Source organism: Giraffa tippelskirchi, chromosome 3 (assembly GCF_054371585.1).
Source record: "Giraffa tippelskirchi isolate mGirTip1 chromosome 3, T2T-mGirTip1v1.2.pri, whole genome shotgun sequence".
NCBI lineage: Eukaryota > Metazoa > Chordata > Mammalia > Artiodactyla > Giraffidae > Giraffa > Giraffa tippelskirchi.
The window spans coordinates 42814072-42840699 of record NC_137277.1 but is presented as its reverse complement, the minus strand read 5'-3'; the positions used below and the strand labels follow the sequence as shown (position 1 = coordinate 42840699).

General features: G+C 44.5%; 2 protein-coding genes across 5 annotated transcripts in view; one reads left to right on the top strand and one right to left on the bottom strand.

Moving 5' to 3' along the window:
- Window positions 1-318: 318 nt before the first annotated feature.
- On the bottom strand, window positions 319-8021 carry SDF2 (stromal cell derived factor 2). Of its 2 annotated transcripts, XM_081580397.1 has the most exons (4): window positions 7842-8021; window positions 7398-7559; window positions 3789-3985; window positions 319-1001 (listed from the first exon to the last, which is right to left on the bottom strand). In XM_081580397.1, the coding sequence occupies exons 2-4, from the start codon at window positions 7504-7506 to the stop codon at window positions 714-716; spliced, it is 594 nt and encodes a 197-aa protein (XP_081436523.1). In that variant the 5' UTR covers window positions 7507-7559; window positions 7842-8021; the 3' UTR covers window positions 319-713. The 2 variants fall into 2 exon arrangements, with proteins under 2 accessions (XP_081436523.1, XP_081436522.1); XM_081580396.1 differs by lacking the exon at window positions 7398-7559.
- A 296-nt stretch (window positions 8022-8317) lies between these two features.
- The window catches only part of SUPT6H (SPT6 homolog, histone chaperone and transcription elongation factor), a 30961-nt gene continuing 12650 nt past the window's right edge, over window positions 8318-26628 (top strand). For 2 of the 3 annotated variants that reach the window (XM_081580332.1, XM_081580334.1), the window contains exons 1-23: window positions 8318-8465; window positions 16573-16714; window positions 17495-17653; window positions 17749-17825; window positions 18152-18344; window positions 18566-18650; window positions 19287-19560; window positions 20041-20142; window positions 20385-20501; window positions 20823-20912; window positions 21119-21261; window positions 21934-22082; window positions 22232-22330; window positions 22745-22874; window positions 22960-23110; window positions 23275-23429; window positions 23621-23816; window positions 24290-24429; window positions 24552-24669; window positions 25460-25536; window positions 25784-25919; window positions 26211-26348; window positions 26427-26594. In XM_081580332.1, coding sequence (XP_081436458.1) covers window positions 16606-16714; window positions 17495-17653; window positions 17749-17825; window positions 18152-18344; window positions 18566-18650; window positions 19287-19560; window positions 20041-20142; window positions 20385-20501; window positions 20823-20912; window positions 21119-21261; window positions 21934-22082; window positions 22232-22330; window positions 22745-22874; window positions 22960-23110; window positions 23275-23429; window positions 23621-23816; window positions 24290-24429; window positions 24552-24669; window positions 25460-25536; window positions 25784-25919; window positions 26211-26348; window positions 26427-26594 — 3006 coding nt within the window. In that variant the 5' untranslated portion in view covers window positions 8318-8465; window positions 16573-16605. The remainder of the gene's footprint in view (window positions 8466-16572; window positions 16715-17494; window positions 17654-17748; window positions 17826-18151; window positions 18345-18565; window positions 18651-19286; window positions 19561-20040; window positions 20143-20384; window positions 20502-20822; window positions 20913-21118; window positions 21262-21933; window positions 22083-22231; window positions 22331-22744; window positions 22875-22959; window positions 23111-23274; window positions 23430-23620; window positions 23817-24289; window positions 24430-24551; window positions 24670-25459; window positions 25537-25783; window positions 25920-26210; window positions 26349-26426; window positions 26595-26628) is intronic. The other variant, XM_081580333.1, reaches the window with a different exon arrangement.

Genomic DNA, 26628 nt, shown 5'->3' with positions numbered 1-26628 from the left:
TCTTTAACCATAGTTAGTCAAAAATCTAATAAAGAGGTGCTGAGGGAAAAGGGAAAGTAAAGACAGAAAAAGTAGGATGCAAGTAAGGCTCTCAAAAGGATCCACACCATACATGTATATGCATGGCCGAATCCCTCCGCTGTTCACCTGAAACTATCACAACACTGTTAACTGGCTATACACCAATACAAAATAAAGTTTTTTTTTAAACAAGGATCTACATCAAAGGTTCCCATCATCTCAAAACTTAGCAATGACTTTTAGGACTCAAGGATTAATCAGATTATGAAACAGCACACCTAATAAATAACAACACAGTGACCAACAATGAAATTCTTTTATCGTTTTAAAGCAAGTGGAAGAAAAATCACACACATTACTAATCCATGATGCCAAATTTCTGAGGAATAAAAATTTCCTAGCTAGGAGGGATGCCTCCTTCAGTTTTTGTCCTACTAATATGAATAAAAAGCTTCTGCTCCTTCACCAACAAGTCTTGTACTCAGAAAGAACTGACCCAAGTCTGGGAGAACCACCCACTCAAGTGTGAAGGGCTGAAGCTTCCAAACACAGCTACGGTTTCCTGTCATGCATCTTCATCTCAGTGGTGACACGGTCACCGCCCAGGGAACCTGTGGCAGGGATCCAAAGGGTGAAGGAGCAGCAGAAGTCTAAGAACACTGTGTGGTGACAGTGGCTCACAGCCTCCAGACTCATAGCTCTGTGTGGTGGCCTTCTGCCTTCAACAACTCACTGGGCTTCATGAAGATGCCTTCCATGGCTTTCCAGTAGTTGTTCTGGCTTGGCTGGGCCATGCCATGCACCTCTTTTTGCCCACTGATGGGTCGACCATACTGTTCTCCTGTGACAGACAGCAGAACCTCGGTGGAAGAATGCTTGAACCGCACCTCACCGTCCCTCACCCAGTAGGGCCCATTACAGAGCACTGTCCAGTCATCCAGATAATCGCCTTCACCTTCCTCACCAAAAGCACTCACTTCCTGGAAGACAAAGATAGGTAGCAATATTAGTATAGCTGACACACAGGCTTGAAAAAGGGAGGGAGGCAATGGGAAGAAAATGAGGCTATCCAAGAGTGAAAAATAAAAGGCTCTCCAGTGTTGTTTAAAAATAAATTACTTTGCAAATAATCCTCTACTTGCCTTGTATTTTCTATTATAGTCTGAAAACACTTTACCTCTTATTATTTAACTTTAAATATTCCTACCTCATTCCCTTAACTAGACATTAAGTGACCTGTTAAGAAACACAAGTTAGAAATGGGATGGGCTCTGGAGACAGGCAAACCTTGAATGTCAGCTTTGTCCCTTCCTGTGTAACTCCTTTGCGCTTTCATTTTTCTCTTCTATAGAGTGATGACAATACCTTACAAAATAATTGTGAGAATTAAATGAAATAATAAATATTAATTGACCAAAGTATAGCAAATTCTATCTTCCACTTGTATTCTAATCCCAATCCCCATAAGGTCAAAAATTCAGAGTTTCTGTAACAATTTTAAAAGTTGCTGATATTTCAGACATATATAATTTTTTTTAATTTAAGTATAATTGACCTACAACACTATGTTACTTCCAGGTGCACAACATACTGACTCAATATTTCTATACATTACAAAATGATCACTACCAAACACATGTAACTTAAATATACACTTACAGCTATAAAATTTTAGATAAAAAAATCAGTCAATTGGAAATAAAGACTAAAGGCAAAAGAAATTACATGTAATTAGTAATCCTACTACTATACTTGTATACTGGAACTGAACAAGTAAGTAAATGGATGACAGTGTTGGGAGCCAGGTGTCTCACTGTTAATAGTGGGAATTTACAAATAAGCAGAGAGGAGGCTAAAATGATCTATGTGGCAATGGATTACAATTGGAGATATCAGTAAAAACTCATATTTAACTTATAGATACAGACAGTTACATATATGATCACTTATAGACACGTATATATACACATACAGGCATGTTATTTCTTTGCTCTGGCAGGTGAGAGGGTCTCAAAGAAACAAAACCCCAGTAGCAGTGAGTTCATGAAAGGCCTAGATCTTGGTTTCTAAGAATACTCTTCTCCAATAAATGGAAGCAGGACTCCGTAGGGAAATAGCTGAATCTAGGACTAGGGAAAGAAATAGACAAGATAAGCCCGGAATAATTTAGTGCCATAAAGTAAGGAAGTGTTAAAAACACAGCCACACACAAACACAATGATGGGAGCATGTCAAACGGATACAGGAGGCAACTGAAAGAGCTCCCAACAACCAAAGTTGGAATAATGTGAGCAACATAATAAAGACAGTGGTATTGAATAATAATTCAAAGTACATATAAAAAAAATCTAGGAATCCATATCAAGAAATCCATATCAATGTAAACAAATGATTGAATAAATACAGAAAAGACAAATCTCCCATGCAGAAGAATTTCAAATAAATTACGTAGCTATTCCACCCTAGAGGAGGAGGAGCATAACTCCCCACTCAAGTAAGGGCTGTGCACAGTGACACAAGAGTCAGAGTTCTTCGTCAGAAGAGTACAGTATGTAAAGGCGAAAGATAAAAAGAATAACTTTACAAGACAAACCTAAAAAACACTACTTCAAAAAAAAAAAAAACAACACTACTTCAGCCAGGTAATCAATATCAACAATCATAAGATACTATGTACCCTTGAGAGATGAGATGAAAAGGGTACTTTACCTCTGTGGTCTACCTCCCAAAAACCTTTAATAAATCTGGTCTAATCATAAGAAAAAGATCAGACAAATTCCTACAGAGGAGCACCCTATCGTATACCTGATTGGCACTTCTCAAAACTATCAAGGTCAATAAAAACAAGGAGGACCTAAGAAACTGTCGCAGCCAAGAGTAGCCTAAGGAGACAACTAAATGTAATGTGGATGGGATCTTGAAACAGAAAAAGAACATTAAGTAAAAACTAAGGAAATCAGAAGGAGCTACAGACTTTAGCTGATAACAATGTATCAGCACTGTTTTATTAACTGAAACAAATTTACCAGACTAATGTTAAAATGTTAACAAGGAAAACTATGTACAGAGTGGAGGTGGGAAGGAAGCACTCATTAAGGGATCCACATCATGGCACCCCACTCCAGTACTCTTGCCTGGAAAATCCCATGGACGGAGGAGCCTGGTAGGCTGCAGTCCATGGGGTCGCTAAGAGTCGGACATGACTGAGCGACTTCACTTTCACTTTTCACTTTCATGCATTGGAGAAGGAAATGGCAACCCACTCCGGTGTTCTTGCCTGGAGAATCCCAGGGACGGCGGAGCCTGGTGGGCTGCCGTCTATGGGGTCGCACAGAGTCGGACACGACTGACGCGACTCAGCAGCAGCAGCAGCAGCAGCAGCATCCTCAAAAGTTCAAGGCTTTAAAAAAAAAGGCACAATTTCTAATTCATTCTCCTAATGTGGTTAGTTGGCCTCATTAGAAAATAATAATGTTTTTTATTACAAGTTTGGAAAATATTGGGTTTCTTTATTGCAAGGTTTATCAGGATAACTTATGATACACTAACATATACCTAGCCTCTCTTTCTGCCTCATCTCTTGATCTAGATGTAGTCTCTATTTTGACCAGAAACAATTTCCTTCTCCTTATGAGACAGGTAATTCTTCAGGTCTGCACAGAAGAGATTTATACCTGGAAGAGAAAGGGCTAAGAACCAAGATATCAAACAACTCAACTGAGTAAATGCTCTGTTGAGCAGCAGTGACCCATAGAACGCCACCTCACCTGGTTTCCAGAAAGAGGTGAGGTGAAGTGGTGACTATGGAGGTTTCGGCCAGTGTTGACGTGTGTCAGCCGGATAGGCTGACCACATCTGATAGGAGTTCCCCTCTCACACACTGTGGCTGTCTTTCCTCGTATCCTCCAGTAACTGTTGCTGTCATCCACAGAGGTTACACCTGTCACCGACTGCTGCCCACTACCTGCAGTCAAAAAATATATATATAAAGGACCAGTCAGAATGGCCATCATCAAAAAAATCTACAAACAATATATGCCAGAGAGGATGCAGAGAAAAGGGAACCCTCTTGCACTGTTGGTGGGAATGTAAATTGATACAGCCACTATGGAACACAGTATGGAGATCTCTTTAAAAAACTAGGAATAAAACTATCACATGACCCAACAATCCCACTACTGGGCATATAACCTGAGAAAACTGTAACTGAAAAGGACACATGTACCACAGTTTTCACTGCAGCACTGTTTACAATAGACAGGACATGGAAGCAGCCTAGATGTTCACTGACAGATGAATGGATAAAGAAGCTGTGGTACATATATACAATGAAATTTTACTCAGCCATAAAAAGGAACACATTTGAGTCAGTGCTAATGAAGGAGATGAACCTAGAGCCTATTATACAGAGTAAAATCAGAAACAGAAAAACAAGCATCATGTACTAATGCATACATATGGAATCCAGACAGATGGTTCTGATAACCTATTTGCAGGGCAGCAATGGAGACACAGACACAGACAATAGACTTATGGGCCCAGGGCCGGGGCGGGGGGTGGTGCTGGAGGGAGGGAAGGAGAGGGTGGGATGAATGGAGAGAGTAGCATGGAAAAATGTACCATATGTAAAATGGATAGCCAGTGGGAATTTGCTGTGTGACTTGGGGAATTTAAACTGGGGCTCTGTGACAACCTAGAGTGGAATGTGGTGTGTCATAGGAGACAGGTTCAAGAGGGAGGGGATGTGTATACTTATTACTGATTCATGTTGATGTATGGCAGAAACCAGCACAATACTGTAAAGCAATTACTCTCCAATTAAAAATAACTATATTTTTAAAAAAATTATGAAGTTACAGATTCTTCTCTTCTAAACTTTATCGATAAAGGGTTTTTATATACAAGAAGAAAAAAAAGGAAAAGAGGGTGAGCTCAACCTCACCCTTCTCTTTCCTACGACTAATAATTAAAAAGGTTTGGAGGGGTGGGAAGAAAACCCTATGTTTCATAATATTTTTTTCTTCTACATTAAAATATGTATGAGAAACACAATGTATTTATATAGTATTAGTTACTGTATGATGAACTATATTTAAGAGTGTACCATATCAGAACAGTCCAAAAATTTGCATCAAAGGGCACTGAATGAATGAACATGTGTGGTTTTCTTGAAGCACAGGCAGTGTTTACCTGTATACAGTAGCCTGGATATCCCCCAGTACATGTCAGGTATCTAATCATATTTTTAATTGTTTGTAACGTTATTCAATGTTCACTATGTATTACAATCCACTACTTGCAGTCAAAAAAAAAACCCAAAATTTTTATTACAATCCAAATTTTTTTTATCATATTTCACAATGAAAATGAGACCAGTTTTTGCTGTCAGCTTTAATCCAACAAGCCATTACAGTTATCCAATTCCTGTAAGTAATGTATCAACATGTTACAAAAGTATTAAGTCACTTAAATTTGGTTCACAGTGATACAGACGGTGTGACTTTGCAGGTTAAAAGGTTATTTTACCTCTAAAAAGGTTAAATATATACCTATAAACTTGAAAAAAGAGGGACTATACAAATAATAATTGTTAACTAGCTAACCTGTATTTGAGCACTTACTAGGTGTCAGATACCAACTCAACCCTTTTACTTGAATATTATTTGATACGCTCGTCTATTCTCTGGGATAGGTTTTACTATCATTGCCCCCATTTTAAACTGGAGTGTTAAAAAAAGATGAATAATATGTCCAAGATTACACAATCCCAAGAGACAGTGCAGGGTTTGAACCTAGGTGGCCTGGCTCTACAACTCTTAACCACTTGACCACTTGGCTTCCCACAAAGCTTTATTTACTGTCAAGCTCTCCCAAATAGCCCACTCATATAAACTCCAGGGATATTCTCTTCCCTAGGTCTCATTCAGTACTCAATTCTTTGAAGGTACTACATATTTCCCAGATACTCTCCTCAGTTATTCTTGCCTGTTCCTCCTAGCTTTCCCTTTAGTCCCCTAGCCCTGTCAGACAATAACCTTTCAATGACACTTTCTGTTTACCACCTAACACAGTGTTGTACCATAGCCCACAGTTATCTGGGTGAATGTTTATGACTAAACTACCACCTTCTCTCTTGTTTCTTCTACTCAACCCAATGATTTTGTACATTTTTTTTTTTAAGGGTAAATCAACTCTCCCTCCTTAATTCCGGTTACTGCCTTAACAGTTCTCTTGGTCCTCACTGCTATGCTTCACTAAATCGCAGCCCTCACTTTCTGTCTCTTACTTTTTCACTTTCTATTCAACCCTCCACTTCCTCTCCCATTCTTAAACTTAGGGATTACCCAGAGTTCCATCCCTGGCCTTAGACATTCTTAAATAATGGTTGGGGATCAAGACGAAAGCATTTACATGTGCTTCAATGAGCTTTCCAAATGATTCAAATTGACACCAGATTGCAAACCACAGTTCACCCTGGGCATTTTTATTTACTCTTCCCACATCTTCAGTCACCACCGAGACAATGATGTACTTAACTCTCTACCCCAGGCTCAGCACAAATCTCTCTTCTGAGCTCCAGACTTGAACCTGGCTCTCCAATCTGGCTACCCATCAGGAGCATCTGAAGAGCTTTCTAAACCTATAGATTCCTACTGGCAGGCCTCTCTCCACCCACATTCTGACTCAACTTAGTACATCCAAAGTAGGAAACAAGAGCAAATTAAAATACAATAAACCAGATATATAGTAGGTATTCACTTAATAATCACTAGGATTATTAAGACATCCCAACAATGACAATTCAGTTCCTCTTCTAGTCTAACTGGTCAGACAGGTTTTGGGTATCATGAACCACAGACCCATCTCCAAACTACAGACCTATATCTGTCTAAGAGAACTCTTTCCTCTCTTAGCTAACAGCATCATCAGTTATCAAAGATAGAAATCTAGCAGTCATCTTAGACACCTCTCACATCTCACTAGCTGAACTTTTTTCTCTCCTTTCTGTTTTTGTTTTCCGGTAATGTGCTGACGGGCCCACTACTGTATTTCCTGTATCTAGAACAACCTTAGGCACATAGTAGTTGCTCACTAAATCTACACTGAATGATTGAGCCCACAAATAACTGCTGACTTGTAAATGAACCCACAAGCTAAGCATTTTAATTTCATACGTTAAAAAGCCCTCTAAACAGTTTCCTCTTCAATTCCAGTTGAGTCCTTTAGTTTTTCTTTACAAGACGGGCAACGTTTGAGTGAAAAGAGGCCAAAGGAAGAGTTGAAGAGCAAGTGTAAGATGGAAAAGAGCTAAACAGAGGGTTATAGTCTTTAAAGAGTGAGGTCTTGGAAGACTTCAGCAATGTAACAGCACTTACTGTAATTTTCTATATACCTGTCCCTCCTGCACTGAGTACTGCCAGCCTGCAGTAGCTGAAAGCAGGCTTTGAACCTGGACAGATTTGGATCGAACCTCGTCACTGTCATTCACTAGCTGCCAAGGCCTTGAGCATGCGATTTATTTGGGTCTGTTGCCTCTTCTGTAAAATGAGGATAATAATAGTCTATACCTCGTAGTAACGTTGTAGTCTTTAAAAGTAATTTATGTAACATGCCTGGCACGAAGCGCACCAGATAGAAACTAGGATTACGATTAAGATGCCTAAGGACCACTGGATTTTCGGACTCGGCCTCCAGACTTCAGGAACCTCCCCCGGGTTCCCCTAACCTCCCGAGACCACACCCCTCAGAGTTTCTCCAGGCCCCGCCCCCTCCGGAGCCTACCAGGCCTTCCCAGCCCACCCGAACCCCGGTGGCCGTACCTGACCCGTAGCGCACGTCGTGTGAGTGCAGTCGCACGTTGTGGCGCGTATTGAGCAGTTTCACCACAGAACCGCACGTAACGACAGCCAGATTGGACGATCCCACAGCACTCCACAAGCCCCCGATCAACAGCAGCGACACCACAGCCATCCTGGCTGTAGCGCGGAGCCCCTAATCTCAGAAGAAACTCCGCCCCTTCCCGGAAGCGGAAGCTGCAGGCGGAACCACAGAGAAGAGAAAAGGGAGAAGCTCTAGCCTGGTCTTTATGGTTCCTTGCTAGAGCGGCCTGAGGAACAAGCTAGGCCTGGTTGCTTCAGACCCGCTTAGTTGTTTCCTGGAGTCCTGTGACAACTGCATTCCTGAACCACTTCGGCCAGATAACCCCCTTCTCCTCTGACGATCCCCGAAAAGCCGAGTGGGAGAAGAGAGCACAAACTGGCCCGCCCACTCTCAGTGACAGGGCGCCGGAAGTGACGTAGCACGTTGACGCAGCAGCAGCGGCGGTGGTGGCGGCGGAGGGGCTGTGCGGTGGATCCGTACTATCCTTTCCCAGTCTTGGTTCGACGACTCCATTTTCCTCGGTGGGGGCTTAGAGCACCAGAGAAGCGGCGGGCCTCAGGCAGGTAAAGTTTGGACCGGAAAGCGTGTCCCTCGATGAGTCAGGTAGGGAACCAGGCTCCTAGGGCCTGGTCCCGTAAGGGACGAGGCACTGGGGAGCCGTATGCGGGAAGAAGGGGGGCCTCCGGCCTTCCCGACTCTGAAAGGGAGAACGAAGAGGAAAGCGGGGTAGTTGCTCAGAGTCTCAAGGTTCTTCCCAACCCTGTGCCACCCAGAACCCATGAATTGAGCGGCCCGTTGTGTCAACAGACTTCCTGGGATGCCGTCCTTCTCTCGCATCTTCTGAGAACTGGGCCACGCGATAGAGTTGGGAATGGAAGGGATCTGGGGCTTCCGAGTCAGGATCAGGTGATCGAATTGTTTGTCCTAGGGATGTGAAACCTACGGAGCTTTCAGCAACTTGGTCATCGGCTAGAGGGCGATGGCAAATTCCGTCTTTTTTCATGTTGTTGAATAATATAGTTAGAACTTTCTGTAGATGGCTACATTCCCTGTGGCTCAGCGGTAAAGAATCCGCCAGCATTGCAGGAGGCACAGGAGATGCGGGTTCGATCCCTGGGTCAGGAAGACCCCCTGGAGGAGGAGATGGCAACTCAACTCCAGTATTCTTGCCGAAAACCCCAGAAACAGAAGAGCCTGGCAGACCACAGGCCATGAGGTCGCAAAGAGTCAGACACGACTAAGCGACTTAACACACACAGGCACACACATCTATCCATCCATCAAACGCCTACCACGCACATCAGATTGGGCTATTAAGTCAAAAGTTTATTTTCTTCCAGTTTCTGCCTTTCTCTTCAAGGACTCCCTTGAACCAGCCTGAGCAGTTAATTTCCCTTGTTTGTTGCAAGTACTGATGCTTATTTTTCTGTTATCTCTCCAGAAATACTTCTGCAGAAATTCAGTATAATATCAGAAGTAGCAAGGGAGTATTAAGTTACACTGCTGCTATTAATGAACATGAAGAGTGTGAAGAATTTTGAATTTGATTTCTTTGGAGGAAAAAAGTTCAGTTTGACCTTTTTAAGTTCAACTATTTATCTGAAAATTGCTGATTTTTGTCTTCTGTGTATTGATTGCAAAAGTATGATTGCTCCCCCATCAGTTGTGAATTTAGAGCTCTTTTACATGACTTTCCCTCCAGCCAGTAGAAGTCTGAAACATTTGAAAGCTTATTTAGTTGGTTTGGGTGGCTGCTAGATCAGATTAGCATGGTATTGCTACCATAATTTAAAGAGGTTTAAATCTCATCCGGGGACTAATCACATCAGGAAGTGGTACAGTCACATTCTGCAGTTGAATTTCCTTCAGAGTTTTGATGCTGGGTTTTCTGCATGCTTCCTTCAGATGATCCAGTCCTGTGGCTTTAAGTACCATCTGAAAGCAGGCATCTCCCAAGTTTAATATCTAGCCCTGCCTTCTCTCCTCTGTGTTTAAGAATTACACAAGATACCTGTTTAACAGCTCTATTTGAAAGTCTCTTAAACATCCCAAACCTGACATAAGAAAAAGAAACCTTTTTTTTTTCTCTCCATCATTCCAAACTTGGTCTTCTCTACCTTACTGAGTGGTACATGGATGAGAGTACCAAAGCCAGACCACTTTCTAATTAACGACTTAGGTCTTTCATTAAGTCTTGTCACTTCTACCTTCAAAATGTATTTCAAATCTCTCTTCTCCATTTCCTCCCTGTTCCAAGCCACCATCATCTTTTGCCCAAGCTCCCATGATAGTATCTTCAGTTTCCTCTGCTTCCACCTAGAACCTCTCCCAGCCCATAACAGGATCAGATCAGATCATGTCATTTCCCTTTCCCGTGGCTTTCTGTAGCCTTCACAGCCCAGCTTGAGCAGGTCCCTTCTCCCTCTCACATTCTTCTCCCTTCACCATTCTTTGGTCACATGACCTTGGGATATGGCCTGCTGTGTTCCAAGTTCTTGCCCACTTTTTCTGCCAGAAACCCCTTCTGGCCCTGTATACCGCAGCCTACCCGTGCTTCACGTCTCAGTCTAAACTAAGTCTCTCAGAGGTGAGAGTGTTTCTTTCCTTCCTATCATTTATAGCCAGGTTTATTTTGTTTGTGGTCTGTCTCCTGGCCCAGAATATAGTTATCCTAGCGGCAGGGATTTTGCCTTGTATGTGCCTGGCGTGTAGTAGGCACTCATTAAATAAGTACTTACTGAATTAGCAAGTAAACTACTAAGTCAGTTCTTGGTTTAAAATACTGTAGGACCGTCCCAGCACCTTTCAGTTAGAATCTAAAATCCTTAAGTTAAGAAGATCCTTGTGACCTCATCGCTGACTCATTATGGACTCTCTCCAGTCAAACCAGCCCTCACTGTTCCCACCTCAACATATTCTGAGCCTTGTGCCGGAGCTCTTTTCTCCAACAATGCCGCTCCTTGAACCACCTCCAATGAAGCCAGCTCCTCTACTTAATTAACTCCATCTTCCTTTAAAAAAAAAATTCCACCTTACTCTTAAGGTCTTTCAAGCCACTTGCTCAAAACCAGGTTAGAATCCTCTATTACAGGCTCCCATGGTACCTTTGCCATCATTTCTTTAAAGACCTTCCATACTTGTAGATCAGGGGTTACCAAACTAAGGCTCCAAAAAAAATGGGCCAAATTAGGCCACTCCCATTTATTTACATACTGTGTCTGCTCTTGTACTGTAAGGGCAGATGTACCCCTTGGTGTTAGAACAGGAACTATCTGCTCCCAATCCCCTCTCCATGTTGCACAGGGTTCAGTAACTGTTGCAGGGATTCTGAATCTGATTACATATTGTTGTTTCTGCTCCTCTTTTATTTTTTCCTTGTCCCCAAAGGAAACATGGAAAGAAAAAAATAAATTAGTTGTTATGTTAACCACTATTAACAATGTGGCATTGAAAAGACTCTAAGACAGTTATTTCTTGTGAATAATGGTGTGCATGTTAAAATGATTACAGGTAAAATCCTAATGACTTGATGTGATTAAGATTTTTCATAACATAGTTCTGAATCCAAAATTTAATAAAAGAACTTGTCTTAAGTGGATTCTGAATACTTTTGTCTATTAAGCTCTTAAGTTTTTGGATTCCAAATTGGGTAGTCATTTGTGAGCATCATTGGAATAGTCCTAGGCTCTTGCTCATCAAATGCAGAATGTCTTATAGTTTAAACTCCACACCAGACTTCTGGGGCTATTCTTCAGACCACTGGGCCCTTTCATACCTTTTCCTCATAAGCTTTTGCTCATGCTGCTTTTTTCTAGACTATCTTCTTAACTCCTCTCAACTCAGGCGTCACCTTTTGTGAGGCGTTCTCTGACGACCTCTGTCTTCATATTGCTTTCATAGTTCTCATATGTAACTGCCATAAAACACTTATTATGCTTTGTCATAACTTCTTTTACAAGTTTTTTGTGAGGTGAATATGAACACGAGGGTCAAGAGCATATTTTACTTAATGTTTATATACCCAAGTCTCAGCACAGAGCTGTACCCTAAAAAAATAAAACTGTAAATGTTAATTGAAGCTGCCAGTGGAGGAAATTAACAGACATCTTTTTGCTCTGGTCTTCTTTTAATTGCCTCCCACACCGTCTTGTTCAAAGGGAGGGACTGCAGAGGGCCTCCCCTGTGGCAATCTGATCCCAGCTCCATTCCTCTTCCAGAGAATGTCATGGTAACCGACAGCCTCTCCCTTTGAGCCACATCTACTGCAGCTGTGCATCCGCCTGGAGAAACCTTCTCCTTTCACTACCCCACTGCCCTTCTGGATCTGTTTCAGTAGCGAGTTTAAGTTTAGAGTCTGAATATGGGAAAAATTCAAGAGCCTAAGTACTAAATACAAAATCCAAACAACATCAGAGTCTTCTCAGATGTCATTTATTAATTATAATCATAGACTAATCAGCATTGTTTTTGTCCTGGAATAGTTGCTGCTTGCCAACTTCAGCCTGCAGTGCTACTGCAGCGCCCTCAGCACGTCCTGCTCCCCCAGGTTGCAGCAAATCAGGATTGCTTCTGGCACAACCTCTTTTAACTGGAAGTCTTGGCAGTGAGCTAGATTGGGGGCTTTCCCCAGCTATATAGCACAGCGTGTACTTCATTGCTAACCTAGGGGATGGGAGGAAAGCTGTGCGCAGCACAGAGCACCAGCTGCCCCCAGAACAGAAGAAAGCTGTTGCTTTCATTAGGTAGGCTCTCTGTTTCTCTCTGCTAAGTAGGCTGTAGGGCATCTGGTCTGGAGGAGCTAGCAGCTAGTGTGAAGATGTTGAGGCCTTAGAAGACTGAATTTGTGGGTCTGATAGCCTAATTAAAGCAAGTGGTGTGTGGGGGCTGCTGTACCCAAATCTATTTTTAATGACTCAGCTTAGGGCTGAGGGAGCGCCATGTTAAATTAGAGCACCACATTTAGTTGGCAGAAGTTTTAGATACTCACTTCTCACTTTTGGCTGTATTCAGGATAATGACCTTAAGGATACAGATCTTGTGGGGGCGGGGAGCATCAATCTAACCAAGGCTTCCTATATCACCATCCTGTGGGACCTAAACATGGTTTAGCATAGGGGCTCCCATACTTTTTGATCTCGAGACCCCTTTATACTCTTAAAGGTAATATAAGATTACAAAGACATTTTGTTTATGTGAGTTACATCTATGGATGTTTATGAGATTTGTATGTATAGGTGTTTACCAGATTAGAAGTTAAAACTAATAGATAAATGTTAATTGATTTTAACCTAATCACAACCCTGTTTGCAATATACAGGTATATCAAATCAACACATTATGCACCTAACTTTATACAACATGTGTCGATTATAGTTGACCCGTGGACAACAGGGATCTGAGTTGCTGACACCCTTCTCCCCCCCCCCCCCCCCCCCCCGACAATGTGCTTACTGCTATCTCTGCCTCAAAAACAAAGGAATTGATAAATGCCTCACCCAGGGGCAGGAAGCTGAAACATTTTGAATGGAATCAAAACTCAAACCTGGATTCTTTTAATTCCACATATTGTGATCTCTAACGGGAACACAAACTTTCTCCCACACTTAATTCTAAGATATATACAATGAAAATACAGATACTACTCTGTTTACTGGGGGAAAAAATCCACATACAAGTGGACCCACGCAGTTCAAACCCATGTTGTTCAAGGGCCAATTGTTTATCAGTAAAACTGAGAAAATAAGCCTGCTGCATTTTAACATTTTATGGAAAACAAGTATAATCTTCAAAACAAAATAAAATGTAGTAAGAAGAGTAGTATTATTTTTGTTTGTTTGGAGGATTGTGCAGTGGTTGTTGGGTTTTTTGTTGTTGTTTTTGCATTTTTGGCAAATTTTTTTTTTAATATTTTATTTATTCATCTTGGCTGCCTCAGGGGTTAGTTGTGGCACATGGGCTTCGTTGCTCTGCAGCATGTGGGATCTTAGTTCCCAGACCAGCGATTGAGTCTGCGTCCCCTGCATTGCAAGGCAGATGCTTAACCCTGGACCACTAGGGAAGTCCCATTGGCAAATCTTTTTAATGTGTGCCTTACTACAGTAATGTGGATTCTCACACCTGCTTCTGCATTCAGCCCATTGTGATACTACATGTTGTATAACCTCTGGAAGACTTCACTGTACCCATGAAAGAAAAGAGAGGGTGATCCCTGGAACACACTTTGAGAACTACTGGTATGATGGAAACAACTGTTTCTTTGGAGTCAGGCAGACCTTAACTCAACTCTCAGGTCTTACAGTTGAAAGTTGTATCACCTTGAAGAAGTGACTTCATCTCTGAATATATTTTTTCCTCTCTTGAAAGGACAGAGAAATGTGCTATAACTCATAGGACAATGTTGGGCTTAATAGGTTATTTATTAAGTGTCTGGAACTTGTTAGGTGTGCAGTAGATCAGGAAGGCCTACGTTTGTTTCATTTATTTATTTCTGGCTACACTGGGTCTTTGTCGCTGTGCCTGAGCATTCTCTAATTGCCGTACGCATGTGGGGGCTACTCTTTATTGCGGTGTATGGGCTTCTCATTGTGGTGGCTTCTCTTGTTACAGAGCAGGGGCTCTAGGACATGGGGGCCTCAGTAGTTGTAGCACAGAAGCTCAGTAGTTGCAGCATGTGGACTTAGTTGCCCTGCAGCATGTGGAATCTTCCCGGACCAGGGCTCGAACTTGTGTCCCCTGCATTGGCAGGCATATTCTTAACCACTGGACCACCAGGGAAGTCCCTTTATGGTCCTTTTTTGGCCCTCTACTAGAAGTCAACTCCTTGGGAACATGCAGTCCTATTTCTTTTCAAATTCCCAGCTCCCAGCCGAGTGTTTGTACTTGGTAGACGTTCAGTACAGTTTAAAAAGAATGGCATCTGAAACTTCAGTGTAAAATTGAACATAAGACCTCCTCATTGATTCTCCCTTTCCACCAGAACTTGTACCTTCAGTTTTGTTTTATTGAGTTCAGTTAATCTTTACTTGGTTATGGTATCAGTTGATATCAGTAAGGGTAATTTTCAGGAGAATTAGAGCCACAGCTGGAGAAGGAAATGGCATCCCACTCCAGTGTTCTTGCCTGGAGAATCCCAGGGACTGGGGAGCCGGGTGGGCTACCGTCTATGGGGTTGTACAGAGTCAGACACGACTGAAGCGACTTAGCAGCAGCAGCAGCAGTAGCAGAGCCACAGCACTTAAGGCTCCTTCTAGAGCTTAGACCACTTGAGATAGCCATTAGCCACCCTCCTCCCTCTCCAGGCCCACTGCCATCTTCAACTGGGAAGACATGAATTAGTATTCTATTTAACAGATACTTAGCAGTTTCTGTTCTGTATAGAGCACTTGGTGGGATACAGCTTATCCGCTACAGAATAAAAATGCAGTGTAATGCCTCTTATATTGCTGTTTATGTTTTTGTGATTTTTTTTTTTTTTAGTCCTTTAATAGGATATTGTGTCTGACTTCCAGTAGCTTGTAGTCTAAGTGGAAAAAATGGACATAGACAGTGGGCCATAAATCAGGACAGCATGAGGAGTGATGCTGAGTGGAAGAGCAGCCAGCTTTGAGATTCCAGAATGGAATTTTGATGCTCTGATTTGTGTGATGTATGCTGTATTTTAAAGCCCAGGAAACTCCATGTCATGGTTCTCTGGTTCTCCACTGCCATTTCTAGGTTTTGGCTGCATCTGACAGCAGGGAGGTAGAAGACGAAGTTAGATTGGTTGGTACTGAATTATAGAATGCTGGAAATTAGGCCTAGGATTCAATTAACATTTTTTTAAATAGTAAACTAGACTCTTTACCCTGTTACCATGTAATATTCGCAACTACCCTACATGGTGGGTAGTGCTGTTGCCTTTTTTCAAATGAAGACATTGATATTCAAGCACATTCAGTAATATGCTTACCTTTAAGACCTAGTAGACGATGGGACCAGGGTTTGATTTCTACTCTTAAGCCCAGCAATGTTTGTATTTAACCATGTTGCATTTAATTTGTAGGCCATGGAAGTCTCTTTCAAAGTGTTTTTTTGGTTTGTTTGTTTGTTTTGCTGGGGAGGTAAATGCTCACAATAGAGTTGTGGTCCTAATGTTTCTGAAGAAGCCCCTTTTCTACCCAAATGCTCCTGACCAGTACTCACACAGGTGGACTCAGGTTCATGAAATGATGTTTAATCTGTTGAAAAAGATTTTCTTTTTGACTCTGCCAATAGCCCAGCTATAGCTCAGCTATAGTTCCTGTCATTAAGTTGGCATTTAATTGTTTCCCAGACTTACGAGTGAGTCATATAATCTCACTACTACTGTATCCCTACCTATGTAATTATTCCTGCATTAATTTCTCTCTTCATCTGCCCATTTCTATCCCCAAATGGTAAGTGAGATAAACCTCTTTGGACAAGCCATGTGGTATTTACAGAGATGTCCGGTATAATTGCTTTTTAAAGGTACACAGGAGAGGGCAGTGGTGAGAGGAACGGATAATAGAAGAGATGAAGCCATCTTATTCTTACTCTCTCCTCCCAGATGGTAATGATTGGACAGAGCAGTGACACACAGCCAAAGGCTGTTTGTGGAAATGTTTACGAGTTCTCTCTCATTTTTTATCCCCATCTCCCTTTCTTCCCTAGTCGTCTTCAGGCAGGCTGTGAGAAGCTGCAGCAATGTCTGATTTTGTGGAAAGTGAGGCTGAGGAGTCCGAGGAAGAGTACAATGATGAAGGCGAGGTGGTGTCCCGGGTCAACAAGAAATTTGTAGAAGAGGAGGATGACGGTGAGGAAGCCCCAGCCTCAAGCTTCTCCCCACTATTGCTAAGCTTTGGATAGTTGGATTCTTGCTGATGAGAGGCTCAGGCTGAGCGCAGAAGTTATCACACATGAGAGGTACCAGCTTGAGTAATTTTTAGTGATTCATAGAAAATATTTACTAAGTATCTGTCTGCTATATGCCAGGTACTGTGCCTAGAACTAGGAATACAAAATAAAGACCTGGCTATCATGGAGCTTACATTAGTGGGATGGGACAGCCAGTAAACTAAGAAGTACATAGGGGGTGTTTCTCTCCTAGATACCTAGCAGTCTTGGTATTTATGCACCCAGTTTCCAATTTTTCTGTCCAAACCCAACCATTAGGATCATTAGCAGAGTAGAACCATGAAAACAACTTTAGAGACAATAAGGAAAATGGAAGCTTTATCAAAAGCTTTATAGATGAAAGAAGGAATATAGCTACTGAATTTATAAACTGAGAAGAAACCAAAGTTATTGGTGGCTGTAAAACCTCTAGTCAAGATTTTGACCATCCAGAGTAATTAGGAAGCTCATCTTGTCGAAAGACAGATAGTGAACGTAGAAAAGAGATTCCTTTCCAGAGGCTGCTGCTCTGAGTCAGCGGTCATGTTTTTCGTCTTTGGATTGGATGAGGCAGAACAGTTAACATGGCATCCAGGTCATTTGGTTCAGAGCAGATAAGAAATAACAGTTAAGCAGGTGGTCCTGCCCCAGTGCCAGCCTGTTTCCCAAACTGCATGCCTCAAACATGCATGTTTTCCAGATGAGGAGGAGGAGGAGGAGAACCTGGATGATCAGGATGAACAAGGAAACCTGAAAGGCTTTATCAATGACGATGACGATGAAGAGGAAGGGGAGGAAGATGAGGGTAGTGACTCCGGAGACTCAGAAGATGAAGTCAGCCACAAGAAGAGAAAACGCAGTGAGTAGCCCCTGCCCGGGTCAAGTGAGGCTGGGGTGGAAGTCAGTGGAGGAGGGGCCTCCTGGTCACAACCAGCAACATTTTGTCTTCTCTAGCATCTTTTGACGACCGCCTGGAGGATGATGATTTTGATCTCATTGAGGAGAATTTGGGTGTCAAAGTCAAAAGAGGAGTAAGTGCCTTTTTTGTCTCTGTCCTTGAGGATGAAGGAAGAAGCCCTTGAAATTCAGTGGCTCTGGGAGGTGGTGGGGAGGCACATCCAGAACCGTCTGGGGAACTTCAGCAGGGAGAAAGTGGCTCAGTATTATTGTGCTGTGGAGCCCAGTTCTGAGTGCCTGTCAAGAGTTTCAGAAGTGGGCCTTGGGGCATCACTTGATGTGCTCTTTCCCATCTCCCTTGTCAATGTAACTGTGGTGGGAAAATAGAAGTGAGATTGGAGGGGAGGCATCCTTATGCCAGTTCCCTCAGACCCTGACCAGGCAGGCTTTCCACCCTTAGCAAAAATACCGACGTGTCAAAAAAGTCTCAGATGATGAGGACGACGAGGAGGAGGAATATGGCAAGGAGGAACATGAAAAAGAAGCTATCGCAGAGGAGATCTTTCAGGATGGGGAAGGGGAAGAAGGGCAGGAGGCCGTGGAGGCCCACATGGCTCCTCCAGAAGAGGAGGAGGAAGATGATGAAGAGTCAGGTATGTAGCATCAGGCAGGGAAGCCAGTTTGGGGCAGGGGGTTGGGATTTCCTGCCCCAAGGAATGGGACGGGAAATCATTTTTCAGCTACTGGCCTCCAGCATTTGACAGAAAGGAGTTCCTTTCCAAAGGCTCTCTTCTCTTCACTGGCCACTCATACAGTAGGAACTAAAGCCATTCAGTCCTGCCTCTGGGCGCTAACCCCTCCCTTCCCTACCTAGACATTGATGACTTTATCGTGGACGATGATGGACAACCTCTGAAAAAACCTAAGTGGCGGAAAAAGCTTCCTGGATACACTGATGCGTGAGTGGAGTCTGGGGCAAGGTGGTGATAAAGATATCTGAGTGGACCCAGGCAGGAAGAAAGAGGTCAGAGGCCTTGGCCAAAGATGGAACAGTCAGCTCTCGACCATTTTGCCTCCCTGCCTCTGATAACCTTCACCAGGCAGTGATGTCAGACTGCTTCTCAAAGCCCTGAAAGCTCTCTCTGCATCCTAGTGCCAGGGTGGGATGAAGGGGGAGGCACATGTCAGCAAAGACCCAGCCTTTTTCTAATACCTGCAGCTCCGTGTTCACTTGTTTGTGTATCAGTCTTCTAAGTATAATTTTGTCAGAGGAAATTCTTTGCTCTGAGGGAATATTGTAACATCTTAGCAAAGGATGGATCCACTGAACATGATATGAACCCATCTGTCCTGTTACTGTTTGATCCTGGTCACGGACATGTGCCAAAGATGGGTTTTCATCTCAGTAAATGAGAGTTTCCCCAGAAATAGCCACCAGCTAAGCCTTTATTTCGCGGTGAATATGCTTTTTTTTTTTGTTTAGATTTCCCTCAGCCTTTCTAGTTCCCTCGGGGCAGGTAAAAGATCTCTGCAGGGGCCACATCTGTCTCCTCTCACTGGAACCTGGGCCAACTGCCTTTCGCTCTCACCTGCAGGGCTCTGCAGGAAGCCCAGGAGATTTTTGGTGTGGACTTTGACTACGATGAATTTGAGAAATACAATGAGTACGACGAAGAGCTGGAGGAAGAGTATGAGTATGAGGACGATGAGGCTGAGGGCGAGATCCGAGTGCGCCCCAAGAAGACCACCAAGAAACGTGTGAGCCGCAGGAGCATCTTCGAGATGTATGAGCCCAGTGAGCTGGAAAGCAGCCACCTCACCGATCAGGACAATGAAATCCGAGCCACTGACTTACCTGAGAGGTTTCAGGTAAGGAAGCACCAGCCTCTGTCCTTCTGCTGAACTGTCATCAGCTGCCCTGAGCCACCTTGGTACGAGGGTTATAGCAGAGATCAATCTAACAATAGTATATAGGGGGACTTCTCTGGCAGTCCAATGGCAAAGACTCCACACTTCCACTTCAGGGGGCACGGATTCAATCCCTAGTCAGGGTGGCGCAGCCAAAAAAAAACAAACAAAAATGATATATAGGAACTTGGCTTTGAACCCTAATCTGACCAGGGGTACAGGAAGTCTAGCTCAACATAGACTCTCATGTGTCTTATGGTTCTTGAAATAGCTCTCTCTCTTTAGCAAATATACGACATGCCTACTTGCAAGACAATGCTTTTCCAGGTACTGGAAACATGTGCCTCTAGAGCACATATTTTTGTCCAGAAGAAGTGCGTGTTTTTGCTGCATGAGATATAAGGTAAAATCAGTCTCATGCTGCTGTGTTATCCCCTGCAGCTACGTTCCATCCCCGTCAAGGGGGCTGAAGATGATGAACTGGAAGAAGAGGCAGACTGGATCTACAGGAATGCCTTTGCCACACCAACCATTTCTCTGCAGGTACCCCCCCCCAAAAAGAGCCTATGTTTTGACATGAACCAGAAGTCACCTCATCAGCTGCTTCTCCCTTGCCCCAGACATCTGTGGGCCTCCCACAGAACAGCATGTGTGTGTGGGTGTATGAGGGAGATTTTTCTAGACTTACTCTGAGAAGGTCATCCTGCGACAAGAAGCAGTTTTGTATGTTGCGAGACAAATCAAGTAATGGTGGTGTTGCTGTTTCTTTTTTCTTCCAACTGTAGGAAAGCTGTGATTACCTAGACCGAGGGCAGCCAACCAGCAGCTTCAGTCGAAAAGGGCCCAGCACAATTCAGAAGATTAAAGAGGCCCTGGGCTTCATGCGAAATCAGCATTTTGAGGTAGCACCTCAGGCTCTAGTGGTCCAGTGGGTAGAACGTCAACTAGGGGTGAGGGCAAAGTTGGCCATCTAGTTTAGGTGGGGACTCCCCCATCTCCTGTCCTCAGCAGTGGTCCCTTGACCAAGAAGTGTGAGGACTCAAGTGATCAAAAGAAACCACTACCCCTTCTGCAGCATTATGTTCCCCCATGGCAGGGCGAGCATGTGCCCTAAATGGGCCAGGGTTCCCAGTGCTGAATTTCATGGAGCTGTTTATCCCTCTAGCAGAGGGGTTCCTTCCAGATCTTTCCTCTCTGGCTGACTGATCTCTTTGCCACCCTAGGTGCCTTTCATTGCTTTCTACCGGAAGGAGTATGTGGAGCCTGAGTTGCATATCAACGACCTGTGGAGGGTGTGGCAGTGGGATGAAAAGGTAACATAGGGATCCGTGTCCCTCAGAGCTGAGGGCTCCACTGGGTACTGCTACTACCGGGGCCCAAGTTTTCCTGTACGTACCAGGTGATGGTCCAAACCCCCAAGCCTGTCAGGCTTCCCCCAGGGACTCTTGGTAAGGAACCACCTGGCCTTGGGTCTTCAAGGCTAAATACCAGCCCTTACCCCTGCCCTACCTTGTCCTAGTGGACCCAGCTGAGGATTCGTAAGGAGAACCTAACACGGCTGTTTGAGAAGATGCAGGCTTATCAGTACGAGCAAATCTCTGCTGATCCTGACAAGCCCCTTGCTGATGGCATCCGGGCTCTGGACACCACGGACATGGAGAGGTAGCATATGTGGGTTTTATTCCTTTAGAGGGAGCTCTCACGCCAAAGGCAGGTGCACCCCCCCCCCGCCCCACCCACCCACCCTCCAGAGCAGCATAATCTTGTAAAATTCGCAGCAAGGCACCTATCCCTTAGAAACCCAACTTACCAACACACCAGGAGTGCTCTTTTTGACAGGCAAATTCCTGTTACTTACCCATATTGGTATAAAAGGTTAAGAGGATCAGATAGTCATGTTTGCTTGTTTATGTTACCTGTATAAAAAGCTACAAGGGAAACCAAACTACAAGCAGAGAGTGGCTTGGTGAGCCTGGAATTAGAGAGGGTTGTGAGAGAGAAGCAGGTGATGTTAATGGCCAGCGGCATGAACCTGGGAAGGAAGGACAAAGACTGTCTCAAGGACTCTGAACTGGAGACATGCTTCCTCATCTGTCTCTTCTTTTTTGTTACCATTTGTAACAGCCACCAATTGTTTGACATATTCCTTCTTGAAAGTACCTTGATTGCAGTTAAGTCATGGTTTAGGCCATTGTGTGTCCCTGATAATTGGAGAACCCAGGCATCCATCCTAGTTGGGATCTTGCCACATGGAAATTGTACCTCTTCTAGCAAACCCGGGGTATACCCTTCCTCCATGACAAAAAATTGAGGTCTTATGTCCCTTCCCTCCAGGCTCAAGGATGTTCAATCAATGGATGAACTGAAAGACGTCTACAATCATTTCCTGCTCTATTACGGTCGTGACATCCCTAAGATGCAGAATGCCGCCAAGGCCAGCCGCAAGAAGCTAAAGCGTGTAAGGGAAGAGGGAGATGAGGAAGGTGAGTGTTGGAAAAGAAAACCCAGAGGCTTGGTGGCCATGGCCTTTCCAAGGATGCCTTTGACTGATTACACTTTGGAGCGTCTCTCCATGTGTCAGATCCTTGGAAGTGACTGGAAGCCAGAAGACTAACTCATATTTTCTCCCCAGGTGATGGTGAGGAGGCAGAAGATGAAGAGCAGAGAGGGCCAGAGCTCAAGCAGGCTTCTCGCCGAGACATGTACACCATCTGCCAGAGCGCCGGTCTAGGTAAAAGCTAATTGTATAAGTTCCCAGATAGTCACTGGGAGGTAGGAAGAGGACTTAAAGGACATCTGAATGAATCGCCAGTCCACTTCTAACACCTGCTCCCATGACCCAAACCCATACCACAGGAATGGTCCAGCTTTCCCTGGAATTCCTGAAGGTGTGGGAAACACATGATCAGAGTTCATCCTATCTTTGGGAAGTTCTTTTGCTAAACTGTAACTTCCACAGAAATTTTCTATTTATTCTGCTTCTGTTTAAAGCCAGCATTTTCATTGTTCATTGTGAGGCATCCTGCTTCTGCTCATTGGTGATCCTTTTTAAATCTACTGCCCAGAATTGCTGTTTTAGACTGAAAACCAAGAAGTTATTCAGTCCTGCTATTGGCTTACCTTGAACTCTCCTGATTTGCTTTAGATGGCCTGGCCAAAAAGTTTGGGCTTACTCCTGAGCAATTTGGGGAAAACCTCCGGGACAGCTACCAGCGGCATGAGACAGAGCAGTTTCCAGCAGAGCCCTTGGAGCTGGCGAAGGATTATGTTTGCAGGTGGGCATGCGGTAGCTGGCTAGTGAGAGGAGGAACCTACGGACAAAGGTGTCCTCATCCTGCAGCTCCTCCATTTTCCCTGCAGCCAGTTCCCTACCCCGGAAGCTGTGTTGGAAGGTGCCCGCTACATGGTAGCCCTGCAGATTGCCCGAGAGCCCCTCGTCCGGCAGGTGCTGAGACAGACTTTCCAGGAAAGGGCCAAGCTCAATATAAGCCCCACTAAGAAAGGTAGAAAGGTAAGCCGTTGAAGGGCTTTGATTCAGCTTATGGTCCAGCTCTGTTTGAACTGAGTTTCTTGCCTTCACGCTTAGCTGAGCTATCTGCCTGAGTGCAGAGGCGGGCTTTTCCCAGGGTCCAGCCCAGTCTTTCTGTTGATTGATGGTTCCCTCTTGTTGTGCAGGATGTGGATGAGGCCCACTATGGTTACTCCTTCAAGTACTTAAAGAACAAGCCTGTTAAGGAACTGAGAGATGACCAGTTCCTCAAGATCTGCCTGGCTGAAGATGAAGGGCTGCTCACCATTGATATCAGCATCGATATGAAGGGAGTGGAAGGGTAAGCAGAGCTCTAGCCTGGGGTCAATTTGGGAAAGCCTGGTCAGGAGTCTGTTGGAGGGAGGGGTCCCTCAGGAATGTGAACCACGCTTTCAGAACTGAACAAGCCATTGTCCCCAGCTCACTCAGTGTTCGTGGGCATTCAGGCACCACCTCTTCTCTGTCCCTGATACCAGTGTTATATCCCCTCAGCTATGGCAGTGACCAGACGTATTTTGAAGAAATCAAACAATTTTACTACCGAGATGAGTTCAGCCATCAGGTGCAGGAGTGGAACCGGCAGCGCACCATGGCCATCGAGCGAGCTTTACAGCAATTCCTGTATGTGCAGATGGCCAAAGAGCTCAAGAACAAGCTGCTGGCCGAAGCCAAAGAATACGTCATAAAGGTGAGGACAGAGACTCAATCTTTCAGTTCAGTTCAGTCCCTGAGTTGTGTCCAACTCTTTGTGACCCCATGGACTGCAGCACGCCAGGCCAGCAGCATGACTTTGGTCACGTAATTTCCCCAGGCTAGAGCTGAAAGTGAAGGCACCCCTTCATAGCTGTCCTGTAGCTAATGGAAACCCCCAGGGCCTAACCTGAGAGGTGGTGCACACAAGGTCATGGGTCACTCTAAGATCTCCCCTTGAAGAGCCTCTTCCCTCCCTCCCCACCCCGTACACATATTCTTCATATATGTGACTGGCCTCTGTACTCTGCTATTGTTAAGAATAAGGTGTGCCTTCAGGTTGTAAGCCTGCCAAGGGCTAGAAACATGTGCACATATAAATATGATCTTTGCAAATGTGTGTCTGCCTCTGTTTCTGTAACATACTTGGCGAGCCTGACGGCCATAGTGACTGGTGTGTCTCCTCCCCAGGCCTGTAGTCGAAAGCTGTACAACTGGTTGAGGGTGGCGCCCTACCGGCCAGATCAACAAGTAGAGGAAGATGACGACTTTATGGATGAGAACCAAGGGAAGGGCATCCGGGTCCTAGGCATTGCTTTCTCCTCTGCCAGGTAACTTCCTGTTCCTGCCTGCCTGGCATCACCCCTTACTTGTTTCCCTAATCTTGTTCTTCTCTTACTCATATCCTTGTAGTCCTGATTATCACACGGTTCTTTTTCTGTTGGGCTGGCAGAGATCACCCTGTGTTCTGCGCCTTGGTCAGTGGTGAAGGAGAAGTGACAGACTTCCTCCGGCTGCCTCATTTTACCAAGCGGCGAACTGCATGGAGAGAGGAAGAGCGGGAGAAGAAGGCAAGTGGCTGGGACTGGTTACCAAGTGTACATCTTCAACATGTCTTATCATTCAGTGGGGATATGCGTTCATGGTCTAAGCAATATCCCCTGCAAGATCTCTGACCTGTTCACTAACCTCTTAAGTCCTGGAATAAGTCTCACTTTCATAGGCAGTAGATGGCACTCAAGTTCTGGAACAGAATTTGCTTCTTGACTTGAAGCCAGTTCCTAGGCCTTGTGCTTCTGGGAGCTGCCATTACTGCCTCTGTTCTTACCGCATCTGGGTCAGCTTGTTCCAGGAGCTGAAAGCCACTGAGGCATTAAGCCAACCTTTTCCCTGCTTTTAGCATTTGTGTTTCTTCCATGGAAGGAGAAATTTGAATTCATCTCGTGTGTATACTTCTGATTTTTTCTTTAACGTAGCAGTATCTTTCAATTTTATTGACAAGAGTTCCATTCTAAAACATAATTTTCAGCAAACAACTCTTTTAAAAAAGAAAAATCTTAAAGTGGAGATCAGAATAATCTTGACTGCCAGGCAGTGGTTCATGTTAAAAGAAAGACCTGAGTATGCTAACCACAGCTCATGTGTAAGCCAGATAGATATACAGTAATCTTAGGAAAGGTTAACAGATGTATAATTTTCAACTAGAGCTCCTAGCCACCTTGTTTTGTGTTCCAGTTAGACAACGCATGATGCATCATTGTTCTCTGATCTTGTAAGGTCTCAAGCTACTTATGGAGAGAAAAGTGCTAGAAATCTCCCCTGTCCTCAGAGCCATTTAGCTCCAATTTTCTTTCATTCTAGGCTCAAGACATTGAAACTCTGAAGAAATTCCTTCTGAACAAAAAGCCTCACGTGGTGACAGTTGCAGGAGAGAACAGGTAGGGAGGGGCACCAGGCGATTGGGCCAGGCCTGGCTAAAGTCACTCATCCTTTATTGTTGAATCTGCTCTGTGCCTGTGAAGAGCCTTGATAACACATGATAACCCCCCACTTCCAGGGGGTAGCCCTGGAATATTGTACCCCTTTGTCTTCAAAGCTCTCTCCTCCCCGCTCCCAGCCCTGAGATGGTTCATCCCTGAGAAACTATCCGGAAATATCCCTAACCAGCATCCTTCCTTCCTCCAGGGATGCCCAGATGTTGATTGAGGATGTGAAGCGCATCGTGCATGAGCTGGACCAGGGTCAGCAGCTGTCCTCTATTGGGGTGGAGCTGATTGACAACGAGTTGGCCATCCTCTATATGAACAGCAAGAAATCAGAGGTAAGGCTGGAGCCCACCCTTATACTTCACACAGGCAAGAGCTGTCAGTCCCAGGGAGATAGGGAGGCAAAGATTGTCAAGGGCACAGGATTGCACCTCTTCTCTTACCTGTGCAGAAAATCTCCCATCATGCCAGTCATGGTTCAGGTTGGGAGCCCCAGAGATTAAACTGGTCCCAGGAAAAATGGTCCCAGAGAAGAGAACATGACATCAACCCAGGCAGTTTGGATTTCCTCTGGCTGTTAGAGCTGAAGGGACTTTGTGGCCATGCTGACCCTCATCTGACCCTAGGCAGAGTTCCGGGATTACCCTCCTGTGTTGAGACAGGCCGTCTCCCTGGCCCGGCGCATCCAGGACCCTCTGATTGAGTTTGCCCAGGTGTGCAGCTCAGATGAAGACATCCTATGCCTCAAGTTTCACCCCTTGCAGGTGAGTAGGATTTGACAGGTAGGCCCAGGTGGACAGAGTGGCACAGTAACCTTATCCCTGCCTACTGTGTGTTGACAGGAGCATGTGGTGAAAGAAGAGCTGCTCAACGCCCTGTACTGTGAATTCATCAACCGAGTCAATGAGGTTGGAGTTGATGTCAACCGTGCCATTGCCCACCCCTACAGCCAGGCCTTGATTCAGTATGTCTGTGGCCTGGGACCTCGAAAAGGGACCCATCTCTTGAAGGTAGGATTGGGTTGAATCGGAAAAAAAGGAACGT